General features: G+C 33.1%; 1 protein-coding gene across 2 annotated transcripts in view; it reads right to left on the bottom strand.

Moving 5' to 3' along the window:
* Nucleotides 1-342: 342 nt before the first annotated feature.
* The window catches only part of LOC100167285 (autophagy-related protein 16-1), a 173,398-nt gene continuing 153,193 nt past the window's right edge, over nt 343-20,547 (bottom strand). For both annotated transcript variants that reach the window (XM_003248499.4, XM_029490336.1), the window contains exons 10-13: nt 20,162-20,341; nt 3,863-3,947; nt 1,654-1,806; nt 343-785 (exon numbers count right to left, since the gene is read on the bottom strand). In XM_003248499.4, the coding sequence (XP_003248547.1) occupies nt 692-785; nt 1,654-1,806; nt 3,863-3,947; nt 20,162-20,341 (512 nt within the window). In that variant the 3' untranslated portion in view covers nt 343-691. The remainder of the gene's footprint in view (nt 786-1,653; nt 1,807-3,862; nt 3,948-20,161; nt 20,342-20,547) is intronic.

The following is a 20,547-nucleotide window of genomic DNA, read 5'->3' as shown; positions in this document are numbered from 1 at the left end:
CGCTACTGCGGACACTCGGGAAAAATAATCACAAGTTTAAAAATATAAGTGTTACGCGAACATAAACTACTGTCTGTTCATTTTTAGATTAGATTGCAAAGTATTAAAGTAGGTAGGTACCCACTCCAAAGAGTTTAATAATTATTACACTTTTAACATTTTTACTTTTTCTTGTTTTACGATAATATGCAACGTAGGTACATGCACTGTTTTCTAGATTTGAATATTCCAATAAATCGATGTAGAAATGTTCAAAATAATAGCGTTATGAAGTGGCGTATTATAATATGTATATAAGTGTATGGTTGAGAAAATCTGGACGATATGCCAAGAAGAACCACGTGAATTGGAACATTTTATTATTCAAAACACATATAATATATGAAACATATAAAATAATCTCACATCATCATCGAATGAGTCTAAAAATAATAATATCTATATATAATATACACACACACACACGCATATATATATATATAGATATTGTACACACAAGCACACGCACGACAACAATAATTATTATAATATGTATGCATAGAATAAAAAATATACATATATCAATTTTTTTCTCTTTAATTTGTTTAAATGGTAAATATATTTAAAAAAAAAAAAATAAGGAAAATACACGCGATACGTTGCAGCAGTAGACTGTGAACAGTAATAAGAAAAAACAAACCACCGGCGTGTGTCAAACGTCTGCCCAGACCACTGCTCTCCTGGATCGGTCCACGCTGGCCACGTTGTTGGTGAACTGATGCCAAGACACGGCCGTCACCGGGGCGCTGTGTGATGATAAGAACATTTTTTTTTTTTTATTATTTCGTGACTTTTCAATTATTGATATGTTTAATAGGTGTACGGATAACGAGAAGATGAAAATCTATAGTGGCGTGACCTGTATACGATCCGATTTTTTAAAAATGATTTGCGATCGTGAGTTGAAACCACTGAGTTCAAGCAACCATATGAAATAGGCACCTACATCATATTTATCAAGAATACAAATAAATATATTTAATAATAATTGTCGAAAATTTTAATTATTGTCAATAATTACGAATAATACTATTAAAATAGGTCTAGTGGTAAGATGAGATTCGATCAAAATTTTCTTATGGATAACTGCAAGTTATAGATGAATTTTTTATCGCAAGTCTGTCGTTCCGCGTATCGCAGACCTGACAATATTGGAAATAAACAGATTTTTTATATCGAGTTAGAACCTACTGCTGGCTATATTGGCACCCCCATATATCAACTTATTAGTATCTACACACCACAAATCGTGTCAAGCAAGGTTAAAATTACGCTTCTGAACAGAAATGTATCGAAGTCACGCCACTATTACAATTTTAATCACTATACAATAATATTAATTTGTATAATGATTTAAGTATACTAACAATAATAGTATATACTACAGCACATGTACTACAGTGAAACCTTTCCAAACGGAACCTCTAAATAGCGAACACCGAATAGCGGACGTTTTTATTTGGGAACTAACTAAAAACTTCTACTATTTGAACCCCCTGAATAGTGGACACCTTCGAAAGGCGGACAAAATGTCAGTGACCGAGCTTATCCGGAATTCAGAGGTTTCCCTGTAGGTATAACGTATAATATAATAATATGTATATATTGATGTACCTGTGTTCGTTCTTCAATACTACAAGTGGTTTTTCAGGATTCGCGACAGCCCATATGAACACAGATCCTTCGGAGGATCCCACGGCTACGTGATCGTATTCTAAATTGAAGACAGCTCTCGTCCAATCACAGCCCACTTTGAATCCATCAGCCCTGTTTGACGAAATTATTTATTTAGTGTAACACAATATTAGGTATGGCTGGTTATGTCTAATGATCATTTACAATTTTTTTTAATGCTTTGTATTTATATGGCCTATATAGAATTACAAAATATATTACACTCAATATACCTATATGTACTATTTTAATTTTTTTAAAACAGAACGTCGGGAACTATGAAACGAACTGAAAATCTTTTAAACGACCATTACATACGATAATATACCCAAGCAAATTCTTGAAATAAGAAAATTGTTAACAATACATACTAAGTTAATTGAAATGTATTAACAATCGTTTAGTCGTAAAACTGGGATACCTCCGGTTCTACCGTCTCTTAGGTGGTCTATGACGTGTGTGGGATAATGTGATTATAATAATAATATGGTTTTATGATCGAACAGCAATTTCCAAAAACTGGTGATAAAAGGTGTTAAATTATTATCTTTCGATTACAATATTATACTATTGAAACCGTAAATGTCATCGACGTAATTTATTGTTCAAAATGAATTTAGATGTATTATTATTACGTTTTAAATTCGAATCGTCCGAAAGAGACTATAACTATACAAGTAATGGACAATATAACAGGTATATAGGTACACCTATAAAGACAAGTACCTACCTGTAGTAAATACCATGTTTAATATATATATTATATATACATTTAATTGAAATCAATTACAATAAAAACGCAAATGGCCGTTTAAATCGTTCAATTTGTTCCGTATACGACTGTGAAACCACAATTTAAAAAAAAATAACCCCCCCCCCCCCGCAGTATTTGTTTAAAAAATTTATTTTCGGGAAGTCTGGTAAAATAAATTATAATATAACCACTTTCTGTATATTATAATAGGCGGTATAAGTAAATGGTTTGAAAATTAAATAATAATATTAACCGCACGTCCAGTAATTTCACATGATTTGATTTAAAGTCTATATGTACAGTCTACACGCGTAACGGTTTTTCGCTTTTTGGTAAACGTCCATATAAAATCATGAGCTTATTGTAAGAATATCATGTGCTCGTTCAACATACCTACACATACATACAGGTGACGTTTAAAAGAATTACTATTATTATAAAAACGGAACATAAAATTGTATAGACATTTTGCTGCGTCTACTAGTAGGTATGTGTGCAAAAACATATAGCAGGTGTTAGCGTTAAAGATATATATCTATCTATTCTGTACTTACACTCTTTTTGTTTTATATTTGTTTTATTATTCACAAAAAGAAAAATCCCACGAAAATAACAAAAGACAATTTTTAAAACCTCGGGTCTCTTTGAGATACTTTATTCCCACCCCCACCCCATAATTAAATAGAAAGCTTTTGAATTTAATTTTACTACTCGCATTGGCTATTTGTTCAATACTCATGGTTTAAACCTAAGAGATTGGGAAAACTTTTTAAAAAATAAAAAAAAGGCGAACGTGAAATAAATTAAAAACGTCTGAATTATATCGCGGAAAGTTAACAGAGAGTGAAAAAAATTGCAACAAAGGGGGAATGAAATTGTACTCGAAACTGTGAGGCGCGAAGCCAACCAACCATTGTGCAAACAGTGTAGGGAATAAAGTTTCGAAACACAAAAAGATCTAACTAAACGTTACCGAAAGCGTGCTAAAAAAAATGTGTATATATATATATTTATATAAAAATAATAATAAACCTTATCTGTAGGGGTGTACTTACGTGCATACCTATATATACATACAACAACTTTGACTGCTTCAGTGAATGTATATATGCTACGCATACTAACTATACTTATACATATTATATATTATATATATATATATATATATATATATATATATATATTCGTATAAAACGGTTTTATCTCGTTACGATGGTTATTTTTATTTGCGCGACTACCGTATAATTTAGCTTTCCGATCTCCTCCTCGGCAAATGGATTCGAGTTAATAATAACGATGATAATAATAATAAAAATGATAATAATAATGACAAACACAACAATAATAATAACTACAGCAGTGAGGAGAACTGAAAATTAAATAAATATGACTTGCTCGAATGTGTTGATTATTTTGTTCGTCCTGAGATCAACCAGCCGCAGGGTGTCGTCCCGGACACAGCTCAATAGGTAATTACAATCTGAAACACAACCGTAATCGATATAATTATATATTGTTCGTCGACGAGTTGTGCAAATAATAGTTATGATAATAATAATATCGCGTTATTCGCATAAACGCCATTCGCCAAAGTACACACGAGCCGCCTCCCCTGCCGCCAAGGTCCATTGCTGAAGCCGCCCGCTAAACCCACAGACCGCGTACAACACCAGTCGAATTGTTATTATTATTGCAATTATTATTATCAATAGTATATATATTATTATATTATTAATATATTACCGTCGATCGTCGATGGATAGACTACACGACTCGCCAGCGGCGGTGGGCGCTATATAGGCACTTTACGATAGTAATAATATTATATATTATACATTTATACGAGTACCTACGCACCGAACTAAATAATAATAATATTTTATATTGTTCACGCCGAATATTATAATATACCAGCTCTCATCCACAAACGGGTATGCGGTCCAATTAAAATCTAACGCGATCGCAAAACGCCGCGGTGCAACTTCAGTGTGTATATACTCGAAACGTATTATTATTTATTGCATATTATTATTACCATCATCGATAACACGTCGCATTTATTTCACGCTGCAGCGGATCATGCGCACTCGGAGGGGGGGGGTTGTTTCGACTACGTGTACGATATCCGATTTGGGTTAAACGATCGCGAGTTTGTTTATCCCGAATTGCATGCATTATGATTATTAGCTGGCACATATACAGAGTGGAACAGAAATACCTGACAAGTGAAATAACGTTTGTTCCAATCAATATTTAAACGTTTTTATATATATATATAAAGTTTATACAGACGTATTTAGTTTCGGCTACAAGTAAGAGTATACAATTTTTATTTTTATTTTTTAGAAAAATTCAAAATAGCCGATTTGTAAATCTAATTTTTAGACGAATTACCGTGGTCAATACGTTTATTTAAGTCAAGTAGTTTATTTTTTAAAATATCATTATTGTATTGGAGTAAATTAATTTGAAACTTAATAACATTTTTCAAAATTATATAATTATATTTAGTGAGTGTCATTGATGGATGGCTTCTCACATCTCGTGTTTCATGTAAATATATATGTTTATGTTAGTTCTCCTATTTTTTAGATAACAAGTATAATATATATACCTACATATATGTAATTTCACTCTCTACCACATTTACTCATTATACCTTTTAGTTATAGATTGTATACTACAAATAAAGAAAAAATATATATAATTATATATTATATTATTATAATTTCTTGACATAAGTACATTATATTTTCTTAAATTATTTACTATCCATATAATTTTCCTCATACGTTTAACCAGTATAAATTTTATATTTTTATTTTTCAGTACTATCTGTTACACCCTGTATAGAAGTATGTTTTTATTGACCTGCACCTTGCGCGCGTAATAAAATAATAACACAACACGCAGCCATTAGACAATCGAAAAGATCGCGTAAGCTGTTTTTAGACGGTATATTATTATTATAATATCCTCGCAGACAGGTTTTCACAGAGAAAAAAAAGTATACTTCAATAGGTTTTCAACCTGCAGTCACGCTCGCTCCCATTTTTCCTTTAATAGGACGTAATGAATTTATTCAAATTCTGATTTTTGGTATTTATAATAAATATTATATTATGTACCTAATAGTACCATATATATTCAAATACGTCTTACATTTCTTACGCCGTTTAAGCAATTGGAACGAGTAGTTTCTGAACTATTAAATTGCACGCATATATATTCTAAGAGGATAATATTCCATGATAAAAGCAGTTTAAATATTATATATGTGAGCTATTGGCTATGGTATGATTGGAAAATCAACATTATCCTCAGTGTACATATTATACAGTTTAACAACTCGTCGAAACCACATGTTCAAATTTCAATTTAGACGTATCAAATTTTGCATAAAAACCTTCTGTCATTTAACAATTTCCTCAGCAAAAACTTTTTTATATGGTTCTCGTTTGAAAAAAATGAAGTTTTTTGTCGAGCCAAAGGACATTTCCTATAAAATTATATATAGAAATATGTACTTGAAAATCTGTTCCTTAGACATTATTTTTCGGTACTTGGGAATTATTCCTATAAACCGAATTTTAATACAATTCGTTATTAAAGACAAAATAGGAATGAACACGTTTGATGAACTGAACAGTATTAATACTATGTGTGTTATATACAATAAATTATAAGAATATACCGTTGGGTATCAGCGCCGTATAACCATATTATAATTTATAAGTGTTATTATTGCGCACATTACGTATAATATACGTACCCGTGACTATAATCAGTAGAGGCTTGATCTTTATATTCCTGGACTCACGTTTAATATTTTTACTCCGCCCACCCTAAACATTTATCACTGCTCTCCAAATAGTGAATTCATAAGTTGTTGTTAGTGGTCAAATTTCCTTTAAAAATTGTTCAGACTACCTTTTTAAACCACAGGAGACCCACCCATTAATATCTCTATGAATCACGTGGTAAACCACTGCCTATAAAAATAATGCTTCGAGCCGGTCAAAAACGCGGAATTTCATACGCTCGAGAGAGTGCTTATCGGCACTGCTAGCTTCTAATAACAGTCCAGTCATCTCCACCAGCGCCACTGCGAATCGTATAAATATAATATTGCCGGGTGTAAGCGTATATTTTGTTCCGTTTCGACGGAGTACAACAATAAAATATAATAATATATTATAATATTATTATAAGCGACGGGAACGGAGCTGGTCGCCAAAACTTGTTTTAGGCGCTGCAGACATTATAATATTATTATTATTATTATTAAATGTCACATGACGTGTCGTTCTGACTGGGTCGTGCGTAGTTCGCTGTCCTATATAATATGCGTAAAATTATTTAAAAAATATTTTCGTCTGCAGTGGATTATGCATCATACGTGAAAAATGCGGTCCATCCGACCGACTGGCTCCGCGGCATATTCTTCCGGGACAGTGCGCGTGTAATCTATCCATAATAAGAATAATATTATACCATCGTATCGCAGCGTGTGTGAATCGAGTGGCGAGTGTTATAATAATAATATTATTATCATATTTTAATATTATGTTCTTGGCGGAAACGCATACCACGCGCGGTCACTGAAATCGACGTGAATACCATATTATTATTATATTGCAGTATTATATTATTATTATATGATGAGCGATCTCTCTCGCGACGTCAATCCTCGGAAACACTCGCGGTATTACACAGCAGACGAAACCTCGCGTGGGCGTGTGAGACAAACTATTATAATATTATTATTATTATTATTATAACCAGCACTAGGCGCAAGTACAGTTATGTTTTTGTCCAAATTCGATTCGTCTATAGGATTGTATAATATACGCGATCGACCCGCAGCAGTGATGGGCGACTGGAATAATATATTGTTTTACCACTTCAGCAGAGCGTGTTTTTATATTATATTATTAACATTGTATAATAAACTGAAGAAAAACCTGTGAGAAATCACTCGCACACCGATGTTTACGATTTGTAATTATAACTGCTGCAAGACGAGTATAATATAATAATGACTATTAAATCGTAAATAACGTGATACGTGCGTCGTATATACGCAGTTTCCATCTATAAAAATTAGCTGATATTATATAGGTACTCTCATTTTAACAGTGTTGCGGATATATAACAATATAATATAATATCATGTACCCACCTATATAAAGTGATTACACGGCGACGATTATAAGATTATAATTATTATAATAAAAATAGCGCTCATTAAAAATGACGTTTTTTCGACGTCGATTTCGTTGTTGTCGTCGTAATGGAAAATCGAGACAAAAACTCGCACACTTGAGCACCGCAGCTTTATTAATCGTCGCAATAATAATTATAGTGCACCGATGTGAACTCGCGGTTTTTAACGTTTCGCTAATTAAAACATCCGTGTAGTAATAACCGTTGAACACGAATATTTTTTGATATATATATACACGACGCGAGTAATAATTATATGTTGTTCTTGTAACATGGTCATTTTTACATAACAGTTTTATATCATATTTTGAACAAAGCACGAAATACTTAGGACAATAACTCCATGACTTATATACCTACGGGACATCGAAAATCATCGAATCGAACGAGACTAGATCATTGATGTCGTCATGGATATTACGACCCTGCACCACGTCAATTAGAAGTATTTCGAAAATTATTCCTGCGGTACAAAAAAACTACAATTGGACATAGGACAAATTGGTCCTAAAAACATCGTTGCGATTAGTTGGCTCCCGAAATAATTCTATACTCGGAAAATTGAATAGTCTCCAACAAATTTTTGTTTCTATCGATAATATTAATTATTATTTTGCTACAATAGTGCAATACATACCTTAAACAATTCTAACTAAGTAACCTGCACCACCGCACAGAATAAATTAAATGCATATAGTTCTGTGAACAAGTGTTATTAAAAAACACAATTATTCAACTTTCATCTGCAGTTGAAGCGTATTTTTAAGTATCTAGGATAAGATATTATATGAATAATTATGATCGGTTATAAAATTATTTTCAGCAAACTGTTTTGAAATATACTCAAGAAAAAAAAAAATCATAAATTGTAGATTCTACATTGATTATCTATATACACTTTATAGGTAATAAGGTAATTTATTATCTCAATCAATACATATTACATACCTTAATGGATTAATCCGTGTTATTTATTTATTTATTTATTTATATAAAATCAACGGGCCAAAGCTCTTTAACAAAGAAAGAAAAATATTACATAATATATGTTATGTATATTATTGTTCTAAAACATGGGCGATGTGCTTATAAGTCTATACACACTCCAATTTTCTTTAGTATTACATATTTTTCAACAATAGTTTGTTCATACGTAATATAAGAACAAGCTCTTAAATTATTATTTTTTATTTTAAATTATTATTAACAATTTCATACTTATATTACACCAAATAATAAATGGAATTTTCTTCAAAAATATTTTGTAATTAACTTTTAAAATGAAGGGCTCCGTGCATGAACAAGATTACTCCATTTTTATCAAATATTTATTTTTCATGGAAGAAATGTAATGTATCATGTGTACTAAATGGATTATTTTTCAATCATGACACGTAGGTAACCTGGATAAAAAAAAATGGAGACCAATCGTTCGTGAATAAAATTTTGACGCGAGCAAATTGAACAGGATTTTTTTTTTATCGGGGATCAATTTATTGTCCCGGGACCGATTGTTCGTTATTGTCAAATATATAATACACATACGCTATAATGCATAATAGGTGTTATACAATATGCAGTACCAATACTATATAGCAGTGTGCACGCGGCCATCGCAATCCTGAAATACCACTGCGATGTCCAGGTACATTTTCAAGTGTATTTATGCGACGCTCCACGGGTAGATATATAATATATTATGTTTGTATTAAATCGAATAGATCGTCAATTTTTTACGATTTTCACACGACCGGATGACGCGGGAGTCGTAAACGCGTAACGCGGCGGAGTAGTAATAACGACGATATTGATAATAATTATTAACATAACGCGAAGGTACGTTTTTATGCACACGGACGATCGAGTCGAGTGGACCCCGAGGCGATCGAGTCAATTATTTTGTAGGCACAGGGCACGGGGGCTGAAAGGATATTATTATGATATATATTATAATGATGTACGTTTACGAGATGATCATGGCGGGCGTTCTGCAGAGCGTTCGGGCATTAAAACGTTAGGTACAAGACACGTCGTAAAAAATAAAAAAATAAAATAAATAAATAAATAAAACCATCACGAGTACACCTAGCACCATTTATAGGTATGTACATACTATATATATAAATATATATATTAAAGAGACGCGTATTGGAGCTGCCTGCGTTGCAGCAATGTTACGACTTATATGTAAACTGTAAAGGTACACTTTAACGACGAATATAATGTGATATTATAATAATATATATACCCGGTGTATTATAATCCTCGAATATAATGTATAAATATCGTTATATATTACACAGACGTGCACTTCGATGGTCTTCACGGTGCGGTATTCGTTTTTTTTTTTAAAGTCTATTATAGGCGGCGACACGAATCATATTATTATTGTGCGTACGATAAATTGTTTAACGCCGACCCCGTAGGTACATAGTGAATCACTAGGTACGCTATTCGTACCTATATATTATTATAATACTGACCTAACGTTTTCTTTTCGCGCGCACGCGTACATTGTGTACCTATTCATAGCTAAACTACATACATACATACACATACACACATAGGTATAATATTCGCTGCATATCATCATCAGATCCGGCCGACACGATAACTATACGGCACGTATATATATAATAATAATAATATACTGCCTAGAAAACAGCTGCTGCAGCCGCCGGTGCAGCGCGAGTTTCCATGTGCATTTTCGTTTTACATATATATAAAACTGCACTAAAAGGTCTAACCTCCGCCGCGGTAGTCGTGTCGCCGGGCGGTGTTGTGGCTGCATTCTACACGTAGGTACATACAATATAATATTATTATAATATAATGAAATGGCTTTCAGTATACGCACAATGTGGTAGTACAGCATAGATTATTATGCACGTTCGCGCCCTAACGAGAGTGTCATATGATTATGCGTGTGTGCCGCCGCCGCTTGTTATATTAAATAGTCGTGCGCGATGGCGAGTATATTATGTGTCTACAGATCTACAGTAAAAATGCCTACACGCACATGTCCCTAGAACGTACACACGCACACACACACCCATTTAGATAGGTAATAATGTATAATAAGTAGCCCACCGAGACGCAACGATGACTGTATTATAAAAAGCGCACACAGCGGGGCTGCACTCTGTGATTTTCGAATATTTTTGATTGTACAAACTACGAATGGTGCAAGTTTATCCAAGAGGGGGGCTGCGGGGGCATATTAGTTGATATAGTTAATAGTGTACTTTAGACATGATATTATGAGATACCAATGAATAATAATGTTGTATTAATAACTGTGTTAACGCGTAATATAGTCATAAAAGGGGAAGAATTCTTGAATCTTCAAGGTTTTATGGAAACATTTACGGTACGACCAAAACAGCTCCTATTCATTGATTGTTGGTTCCCAAACGTTCCGGTATTCAAGAACAAAAATTCTTTATAATTTACTTTGCATACCACCCATTCTTTTGGTTAACTCCTAAGTCCGTATGAATTGGGAAGAAAATTGTGTTGTCAAAAACGAGAGCCGTTTGGGAGAATTGACCTATTTGTAAAACGAGTGCCAAATGGGTTACAGCCAACATCTGCGACCCTCCCACCAGTAAACAGATATTATTTTAAAATGTATATCGTTCTACAAGCTTAGCGATCTTTTTTGATGGAAATATTGACGAAAGCCTTTTAGCATCTCGCATGTTATTATATATGTTGAGAGATATGAATCAAATATGGTCTTTTTTTCTTCATCCGTTCACCGGATAATACTGCCATATACTTACATTGTAATATTATGCACAAAACTGAAGCGACGCTGGGTAAAACGAGTTTTTCAAAATTCACGATGATTGAAAAAATAACTCAGAGAATTTCGTGAATTTATCGCTTATTATGCGGTAATATAGGTCGTGTCAAACGAGCGCACCGTTTATTTATAATAATCTATTTAATATTTATGAGTGAAATACGCTGCGATAATAATAATTAAATTATATTATATTCGTAATACCTACTCTTCAGTCTGGTCTAATCTCTGACATATTTGTATTACCTTTACATAATAATAATATATTGCCATGCCTATATAGATAACTCACGCGCTCAAGCCAACGGCAATGGACACGTCGCGATAAATCACCGTACGGGTATAATATACGTCGAAACTCGTCATTATAATATCCACGGGATGAACTTTTTTTTTGCCAGATCAATATGGTCGATACTGTTTGTTATTAAACTATTAACAAGATTATAATTTTCCGATTCGCTAGCGCGCGAGCGGGAGAGTGGGAGTTAAAAATCCTAACCGAGCAACGGTAAACTGTCGCGTCTACCCGTTCAAACATAACTTGAGGTTAAAAAAAAAATAAATAATGCACGCCCGAGCACCACCACCGTAGTCTCCTCTTGACAAGTCTCGGGTTTTGTTGTTTCCATCCGATCCGAAAGCGTTACAGGATTATAAAATTGTGTTCATTGATAATCCGCTTTTCATTCGGGATCAGTCGTGATTACGGTGGACTTAGCGCCTCGACTTTTCCCGGGAAATACCCGAGCTATATACTTCGTGATACTACGCATATTTATCCTATATACCTAGGTACATGGGTCATGCTGCATGTTTTACTATAGAAACCTCCGCCGATATAATAATCTAATGACATACGGTCGAATAGAATTAGCTGATAATATAATATGTAGATGTACGTTGGTTAAACGATCGGCGAACGCAGATCTTGCTTAGCTGCAGACAATAAAAATACCGAAATATATTTCGTTTAAATAAGTAGGTACTTATTACATCGATGAATTCTATCACCGACGACTGCAGAGTGCGTATAGGTAGGTACAGAATAAACTTAAAATTAATTTCAAAAAAAAAAAAAAAAAAAAACAATAAAAATTTCAAAATGTAAAAAGGAAAGATTATCGTAACTCGTAAGACATTATAGTCGCCTTAACGTCTCATTTTTTTTAGTTAATTTGTGCAAGGGCTGTATAGAAGAACATATTATAGCTGAAAATTAAACCATGATATATTATAACATAATCGATCCGTGTTCTTTTTAAACAGCATTCTTAAATATATATATATTATGATAATATATTATAGAGACATAGATGAGCGTTTAGACTGTATAGGTAGGCACACTATATACCTTCACAGTGTGCGTCCGCAAAAACAGGATAAACTCTATGACTCAGTTGGTTATATTACTCAGTACCCTATAAATATTTTTGAATTGTGTTTGCGGCACACGATACTATTATTGGATCATAAATTTGTTCAACTAAAATTTTTTTAAATCTCAAATTTCGAGCATGCTCAACAACTTTACTTTTTCTATGGCCCCTTTTTTCGCGCGTCACAAAATAATAAATATCATACATGGTGACAGTGTAAATAGAGAAATATATATTTTGAAATATACTTAAATCAGGTATTCGTTTAGTGAAATTTAATTTTCAGTACAGTTAAAATATTAGGTATATCCAAAGCGAACAACTCTCTAATGCACCAACTATTAATTTTTAATACGTTTCGTAGGAAATATCTTGTATACAGTTATACATCTATGACCGACAAAATCGCGCGGTCGTTAATTTTTTTAATCGTCTGTGTTATTTAGCTATTCATTCGGCTATCGCAGCAATGTTTTTGAGTTTTGGTATTTCGGCCAGATACCTGAAGTAAGTTTTATACCACTTGGACGCACCGCCGTTTATTATCGTATTATGGTTCTGCAGCAGCTAAGAGACTTGCTACCAGCTATTATAATCATCATGCACATAAAATATAGTAGTTAAAACGTGCGTATTAAATTAATAGAGTGGTAGTCCAATAAGAAAATGTGTACCTATACTTGACCGGCCGTATAATATACCTGAACAGATATACACAAAGTCATTAATAAGGTGAATAATAATAATATGATTTTTTTTTTTATAATATCAACAGAAATCACGATTTTCACCGCGGCGGATCTGGTAAGACGGGTTTCGGATTTTCGTACCCATATTATCATTATCACTATTAATATTATTCTTTCGAATAATTCGCACAAAGCGAATTCCGCCCACCATATAATAACATAGGTAACATTATAATGTGCTATAGGTAGGAACATATATGTTGCAAACACTCGTTGGATACAATAAACGCTGCAACAGCAGCACCCCGATGATATAGAGACGCGTGCGCATGCCCACCTTTGGCTGGCTATAACGAATAGTCACAGATAATATACAAGCTCGCACACTATATAATGATATGTATATATATAATAATATTGAGGTCAGTTCGGTGTGAGACAAACGCCGCTGACGACAACACGGCGATAAATTATTAAATGCACGTGCAGCGTAATGGAGTGAGAATTCGTCGATACCCAAGTGCGGCGACGTTTTACTAACTACCTGTGTGTATCGCGGCCGACCCCGATGCAGTACGCCCCGCGACGGCAATGGTAAAGACGTATTATATGCGAATATCGTTAAATTTTATTTCGACGTATTCAGATATATATCATAGTGATATTATAATTTTAACAATAATAATAACAATTACTATTATCTTCGAGTAAATAAAATTATTTAATATGATATAAGCGTATGTCTACAGAGTGGTGATTTTTAATACCCGCCCACCCTATTCTTATATTGTATTTAAATTATGCATAAATTCAAATCCTGACTTTGGAATTTTTATACCTTGTCTTGTGGGACGATTCCAACTTTGGTTTTCATATGAGCACCTATAAGTCATGATTTTTGTATGAATTAGTTTAAGATTTAAGGGTATAAAATCAAAAATTTGAGAAAGTCGATCTCAAGTAGACATGACGACAGATTTAAATCTGTATTTATAATTCTTATCGTTTTACTATATAAATCTGTACGTTAGAATGAAAACACGTTTAAATTCCTATGTTCCACGTGTGTTAGATAAAGACAGAGAATCACCGATTCCAATCCCTTTAATACGTAAAGGTATTCATTGGAATAAACAATATTTGTATCGTCACAAGATACTAATTAACGTTGTAAAAAATCTAAGTATTTGAAAATATCATCTTTCAATATACTTAAAAATTCTAAAAATCAAAATTCGAACATACATTCATAATTTAAACGTTGAAAACGGGCCGAGCATGCAATCACCCTGTACAGATTTTAATGTACGCGAGTAGCAAAAACTACACACAACGGAGAACTAGTTTGGTTATTAAAAAAAAAAAGTAGTAATAATAATAATACAACTAATAATGAAACTCGAATGATTGATAGTCATCGCGCGCGCGTTACATATTATATTCGAAGATCTTTTATATTATTATTATAGTTTGCGGGTCAGACAACAATGCTACGATTTATTATTATTATTTTATATATATATATATATGTAAACTAGACGCAAAAACATGTACCGCCGTATATATATATACACAAACACACATTCATGCATATACATTCGCGTATACCGTTCCGACGTATTAATTAAAGCTGATTATATTATTATATGTGTTTAAGTAGTAAAAAAAAATACGCGGCTTTTCCTATATATAACACCATAATATTATATTATAATGAAATTGGTACGGCGAGTATTTTATATTTAAATAATTGATCAATTACTTCCGAGATTTTATTTCTGTACAAGCATAAAATATATTATATTATTATCCTACACATATAGGAGATTATGTAGATAATATATATATATATATATACATGTACGACATGTAATTTGCTCTTGTATATATTATCATTATACACTCTGTACAATAAGCCAATTGTTTTTATAATGAATAATTATCTAAAGCTCAATTTATTATCTATAACGTAATATTATGTAGGTATATAAATGTATAATAAATTGTTCTGTTTTATGTGTCCGTAAAATTTACCGTTTGTGATGTGTATTGTATACATAATACATATTATATATAGGTACCTACATAATATTAATTATAAAGCGTTGTATTTCCATATCCTATATATATCGAATAAATGAGTTTTTTTAAGGCCGATGGCGTTTGACAATTATTTTATGAAAACTGTAACTTTCCAATAATTTTTTATCGATGATGAGATGCGTTCGTCATAAAAAGAAAATAATAATTATTAAATGCGTGTCATCATTTTTTTCAATTATTTTTCTGTGCGAAATATTTTCAGAATAATTGTAGTCATTGAAGTAAGTAAAGTAAGTTCAATACATATTTAAACGTAAGTAAAAATACTATTAAACTACAAAAATAAAAATTATAATATTATAATAACAAAACAGTCAATCCAAAGAAATTGACATTAATTTGCAATCATTTTGTAAAAAATTATATTAAATATTGTGTATGGTAAAAAATATTATAAAAGTGGCTAATAATAATATAATATATATTATGCTAATTAATTTTTATTCGTAAATTTATTGTTGATTTAATTTTATGTTAGTTTTGTACAGAATATCATATTATAGATATTAAATAATTATATCTATACAATTATTTTGAGCCGATTTTCAATACTACTATTATATTTAACTAACCACAAGCGATAATAGTTGCGTAAACGGAAAATTAAATTATAATCCACTTTTCGGTTCTAACCTACCTACTGAATAATTATGAATGAGTAATATTAATGATATGTTCAAAATTTTTGCACAGCCACAGTTAGGTACACCTAATTCATAATAATTTCTTACTCTGCTTGTAACGAGGTTGCGAATGAGGCCAATGTATTCTGCAATGTATATTATCGTGGTATTAATTTTATAATAACGTGGAATTACGGTGCGATGATTATATACGATTAACAATAGTGGCACATAATAATATGAGCATTAGTCGTATAATACACATATAATAAACGTTGTGTACAATGATGTAAATCGAAGTTTTCTGAAATTTGTTTGTCGGTCAGTTAATTTTAACGATATAGAAGTCTTGTAGTTGTGTTCAACGAAATATCAACTGGGCGATGTAAACTTCAGCTGAATAATGCATTATCAACCTGATAATTATTTGACCACTACTTGTGTATTATTATCACAATATAAAACGTATTATAACGGATAACTGATAACTTTTGACATTACACGACGATAGTTTATGTTTCCTCGAAATATTATAGTATATAATATAGAAGATAGATAGATTTATCAGAATATAATAAATAGACAGTGGCTTGGCGCGGCGCTTTGGCTGCCATCAATCACGCAATTGTGACTGAGGATAAGTAACGTCCACTGCTACTAGTTCCCGGATGGGTGACCACCCGGGTTCGTAGTAGCAAAAACCTTGCCACACATACACCTGATGCTTACCTATATCGTAACAACCTAACCGTACAAACCCTACCAACCATAGTCCATAAACCCTACATAGTTGCCGGGCTCAAGTTCAAAAAAAATAATTAATTAATTAATTCAATGGAACAGCAACAGGGCGATTTTTACTAAAGCCAAAATGCATTATCAATCTGATAATTATTTTACCTGCACACTATGTCATTATACACAAAACGCATAACGGACAACTGATAATTGTTGACATAACACGACTATAATATTATAGTGTGTACCTATCCTCAAAATGTTTTAATGCGTATAGAAGATAGCTATTACATTCGTATAAGATTTATCAGAACATAATAAACGGACAATTTATAGTCTTCGAATGTTCTAATTTCGTAAGCGCATGTTAACACGGCAATCACTGCGACTCGATCGAAACTTCAGCTGCCGTGTTGTTATTATAATATTATATATTTATATGTATGCCTACTGCAGATTTCACGATATAGGTACCTAGGTATAATATACCTACATGTCGCAGTCGGTTTTCTATATATACTGCAAATGCAGTTTTGAATTTACTCGCGTACCTATATGCGTATGCTAATTGACACACCACGGTGCTTTATAATATCAATACGAGACAAACATATAATATATAAAGCCAACATATGTTATCAGATCGGTGTATTACGCGCATGTTGGTGTACATTATAATAATATGAGCATATTATAGTATGGCAGGTATATAACAGTACATTAGTGCAGGATCGTAACTGTTTAGTATACACAACTCGGGCTTGCAGGATATGATATTATCGGCGAAATCATCTAATAAAAAAAAAAAAATGCACCGAACGAGTTTTCAACGGAATCTGGTAAAAAAAAAAAAAATCCGAATACATATTATACTGCAATAATGACGTTACGGTGCGCGAAATCGAAGAGCAATTATAATATTATTGAGACGCCATTGGCGATGCCGGCGCCAAACCGAAGGATGTTTAATACTATATTCCGCGGATGAAAAATGCTTATGGTTTTGTTACAGATGTGCTATTAGTATATACCGCATGGACGCGAAAACAGGGTAAACTGCAGAAAAAGTAAAGTTGTTGCACATGCGAAAAATACAAAAGTCCAAAAATTGTAACTCGTAGGAATTGATGATCCAATAGTTTATAGTCTCTTGGCACTCAAACCGAATTCAAAAATATCTATAGGCACTGAATAATACAAGTAATTGAGTTATAGAGTGTACATTGGTTTTGTGAACACACGATAGCTATATACATGCTTTAATACTATCTGTGACATAATATATAATATGTTTATACAATAAACCCAACTTTCTGGTGCACAGACCGATAGTGCATAGAAGTTAATCAGATTTGTGCAGAGTTGCTCGGCGTGTCTTTCGGGGATCATACTTTTTCCCGTAACATTGGGTCGGCAGTCCTACAGTACATAAAGTTCCGTTGGAAATTTCCCCAGAGAAAAACTATGCGTTGAATATACGTATTACGTATAGTACCGATTTAATATATACCAATATTATACCTCCTATAACATATAAGGTCGTGTCATTTATGAGTAAATGGTTTAAATATCATATAGATTATACCGATGACGGAGCGATAATTTTTACGATGTTGCGCAGCGTACCAATATGCGATATCCCGGTCAGAAATCGCTGTCCGTGCAGGAAAAAGTCATGTCTTCAGCTTATAAAATTTCTCCGCTGCACCCCTAAACGCATATATTATTATTATATACGTATCATAATATTATACGTTGCAGGAAACCTGAAGCTGCGCCCCTGAAGATTAAGCACGCATTATTATAAACGAGCAGACACATGGTTAACCACCATGCAACATATATATTATACATTATACAACTGCCGCCGGTTGGGTGGGCGATAAATCGATAAATTCATCTCGGCAGATTTTAATGACTTAGACGCTATACTATATTATATATATATACTGCAGCTGATGGAATAGTTTGTGCGCGTCGACTGTATAATATATTATTATATTTATTTATAGCGAGTCGCACCTTCCCGGCGTGCTGCAGATGAAATTTCCGGATAAAGCGCGTGCGAGTAAAATATCGCGATCGATCGAGATCGATATTATATTTTATATTAGGTGCGCACATCATAGCACTATATAGTAGGTTTGTCTTGCTACGTAGCGTTATGAACAGACAAAATCGTAAGCGATGAAATCTGACCATGCGAATTCATATATTATGTACATGGGTAAAAATGTCCGATTCAGGTGCATAAACAGAGCGGGGTATTTTGGGTGTTAATCAACCCCCTCTCCGGGCATATAATCCAAACATATAATATTATATGATAATTTTCATTAATGTTTAATATATACTTGGTTAAAATGATTATTCAAAAGTTAAAACGAATTTTATAATTTATTAATACGACTGCATGACTCCAAGACGGATGTTTGAATAGACACCCCCTCCTTCCCTTCTAATTGTATTATATATTAAATTAAAATCAGGTTCTATGCGTATAGGTATTAACATCAACATGCCCTGGTGGAAAAGTATACCAATTAGAATCACGAGGTACTTGTTATATTTTGATATTTAAACGCATCCATGCAGCGGTACTATATCGACCCCGAAATGTTTTATAGGTCAGTAGGCTCTTCGTATGAGATTATTATGATCTTATATTTCGTATCTCAGTCCAAGTAAATATATGTAAATATATACTGTCAAAACAGCGGTGAAACTAAATAACAACGTTGAGTTTGTGGTGTACAACCAACAGTATATTTTTTTGCAGAATACGTCTGCCCTGCCTATGCTGAATGTTTGAGGACTTTGACTCTTCGCGTCCAAGTGGCTTCGGGCTTTTTACCGATACCTAACGGGGTGGCCAGTGTATTATTTCCTCAGAGACGTTAACGGTGGTTATAGCAAACCGGCCCTTATAAGATCGAACGCAGTACCCGGATGCACTGCGCGAACGTTTTCCCGAAATGGTGGCGTGGGCGTACCTTTTTTTTTAGATATATCGTAGAATATATATATATTAACACATTATGAGAATCTAATAGCCAGACTCTATGGAAATATCTATGTGTATAAATGTATTTAATATTTATACATGTACTTATAGATTATATACTTACCTCTGGACAAGTCCAAAGACGTGACCCGTCCTTGGACCTCGATCTCCGTATGCGGCTTCTCGGTCCTCGTATCCCAGAACCGTATCCTCTTGTCGAAATGGCCGCTCATAATGGTCGTGCCGACGGTCTCCGATGTGACCAGGTCGTTGCAACTGGACATGGCAAACTTGGTCTCGACGCCTACATAACATAATATTATTATTTTTGTTCAATAACCCATTATACAATTGTAACGGACAAAGTTTAGTATAGGTAATATTATAATAAAAACAACAGCAACAACAGCGACGTTAGTGGTGACGATACCTCGTATAACCTGCACAGTTCACACGCATACGCGCGTATAGGGTGATTCTTTCTAGTTGGAATAATATATTGGAAAGCAC

Source organism: Acyrthosiphon pisum, chromosome A2, assembly GCF_005508785.2.
Source record: "Acyrthosiphon pisum isolate AL4f chromosome A2, pea_aphid_22Mar2018_4r6ur, whole genome shotgun sequence".
Classification (NCBI taxonomy): Eukaryota; Metazoa; Arthropoda; class Insecta; order Hemiptera; family Aphididae; genus Acyrthosiphon; species Acyrthosiphon pisum.
Note: the sequence above shows the minus strand (reverse complement) of the source record. Positions and strands in the feature narration are given on the sequence as shown.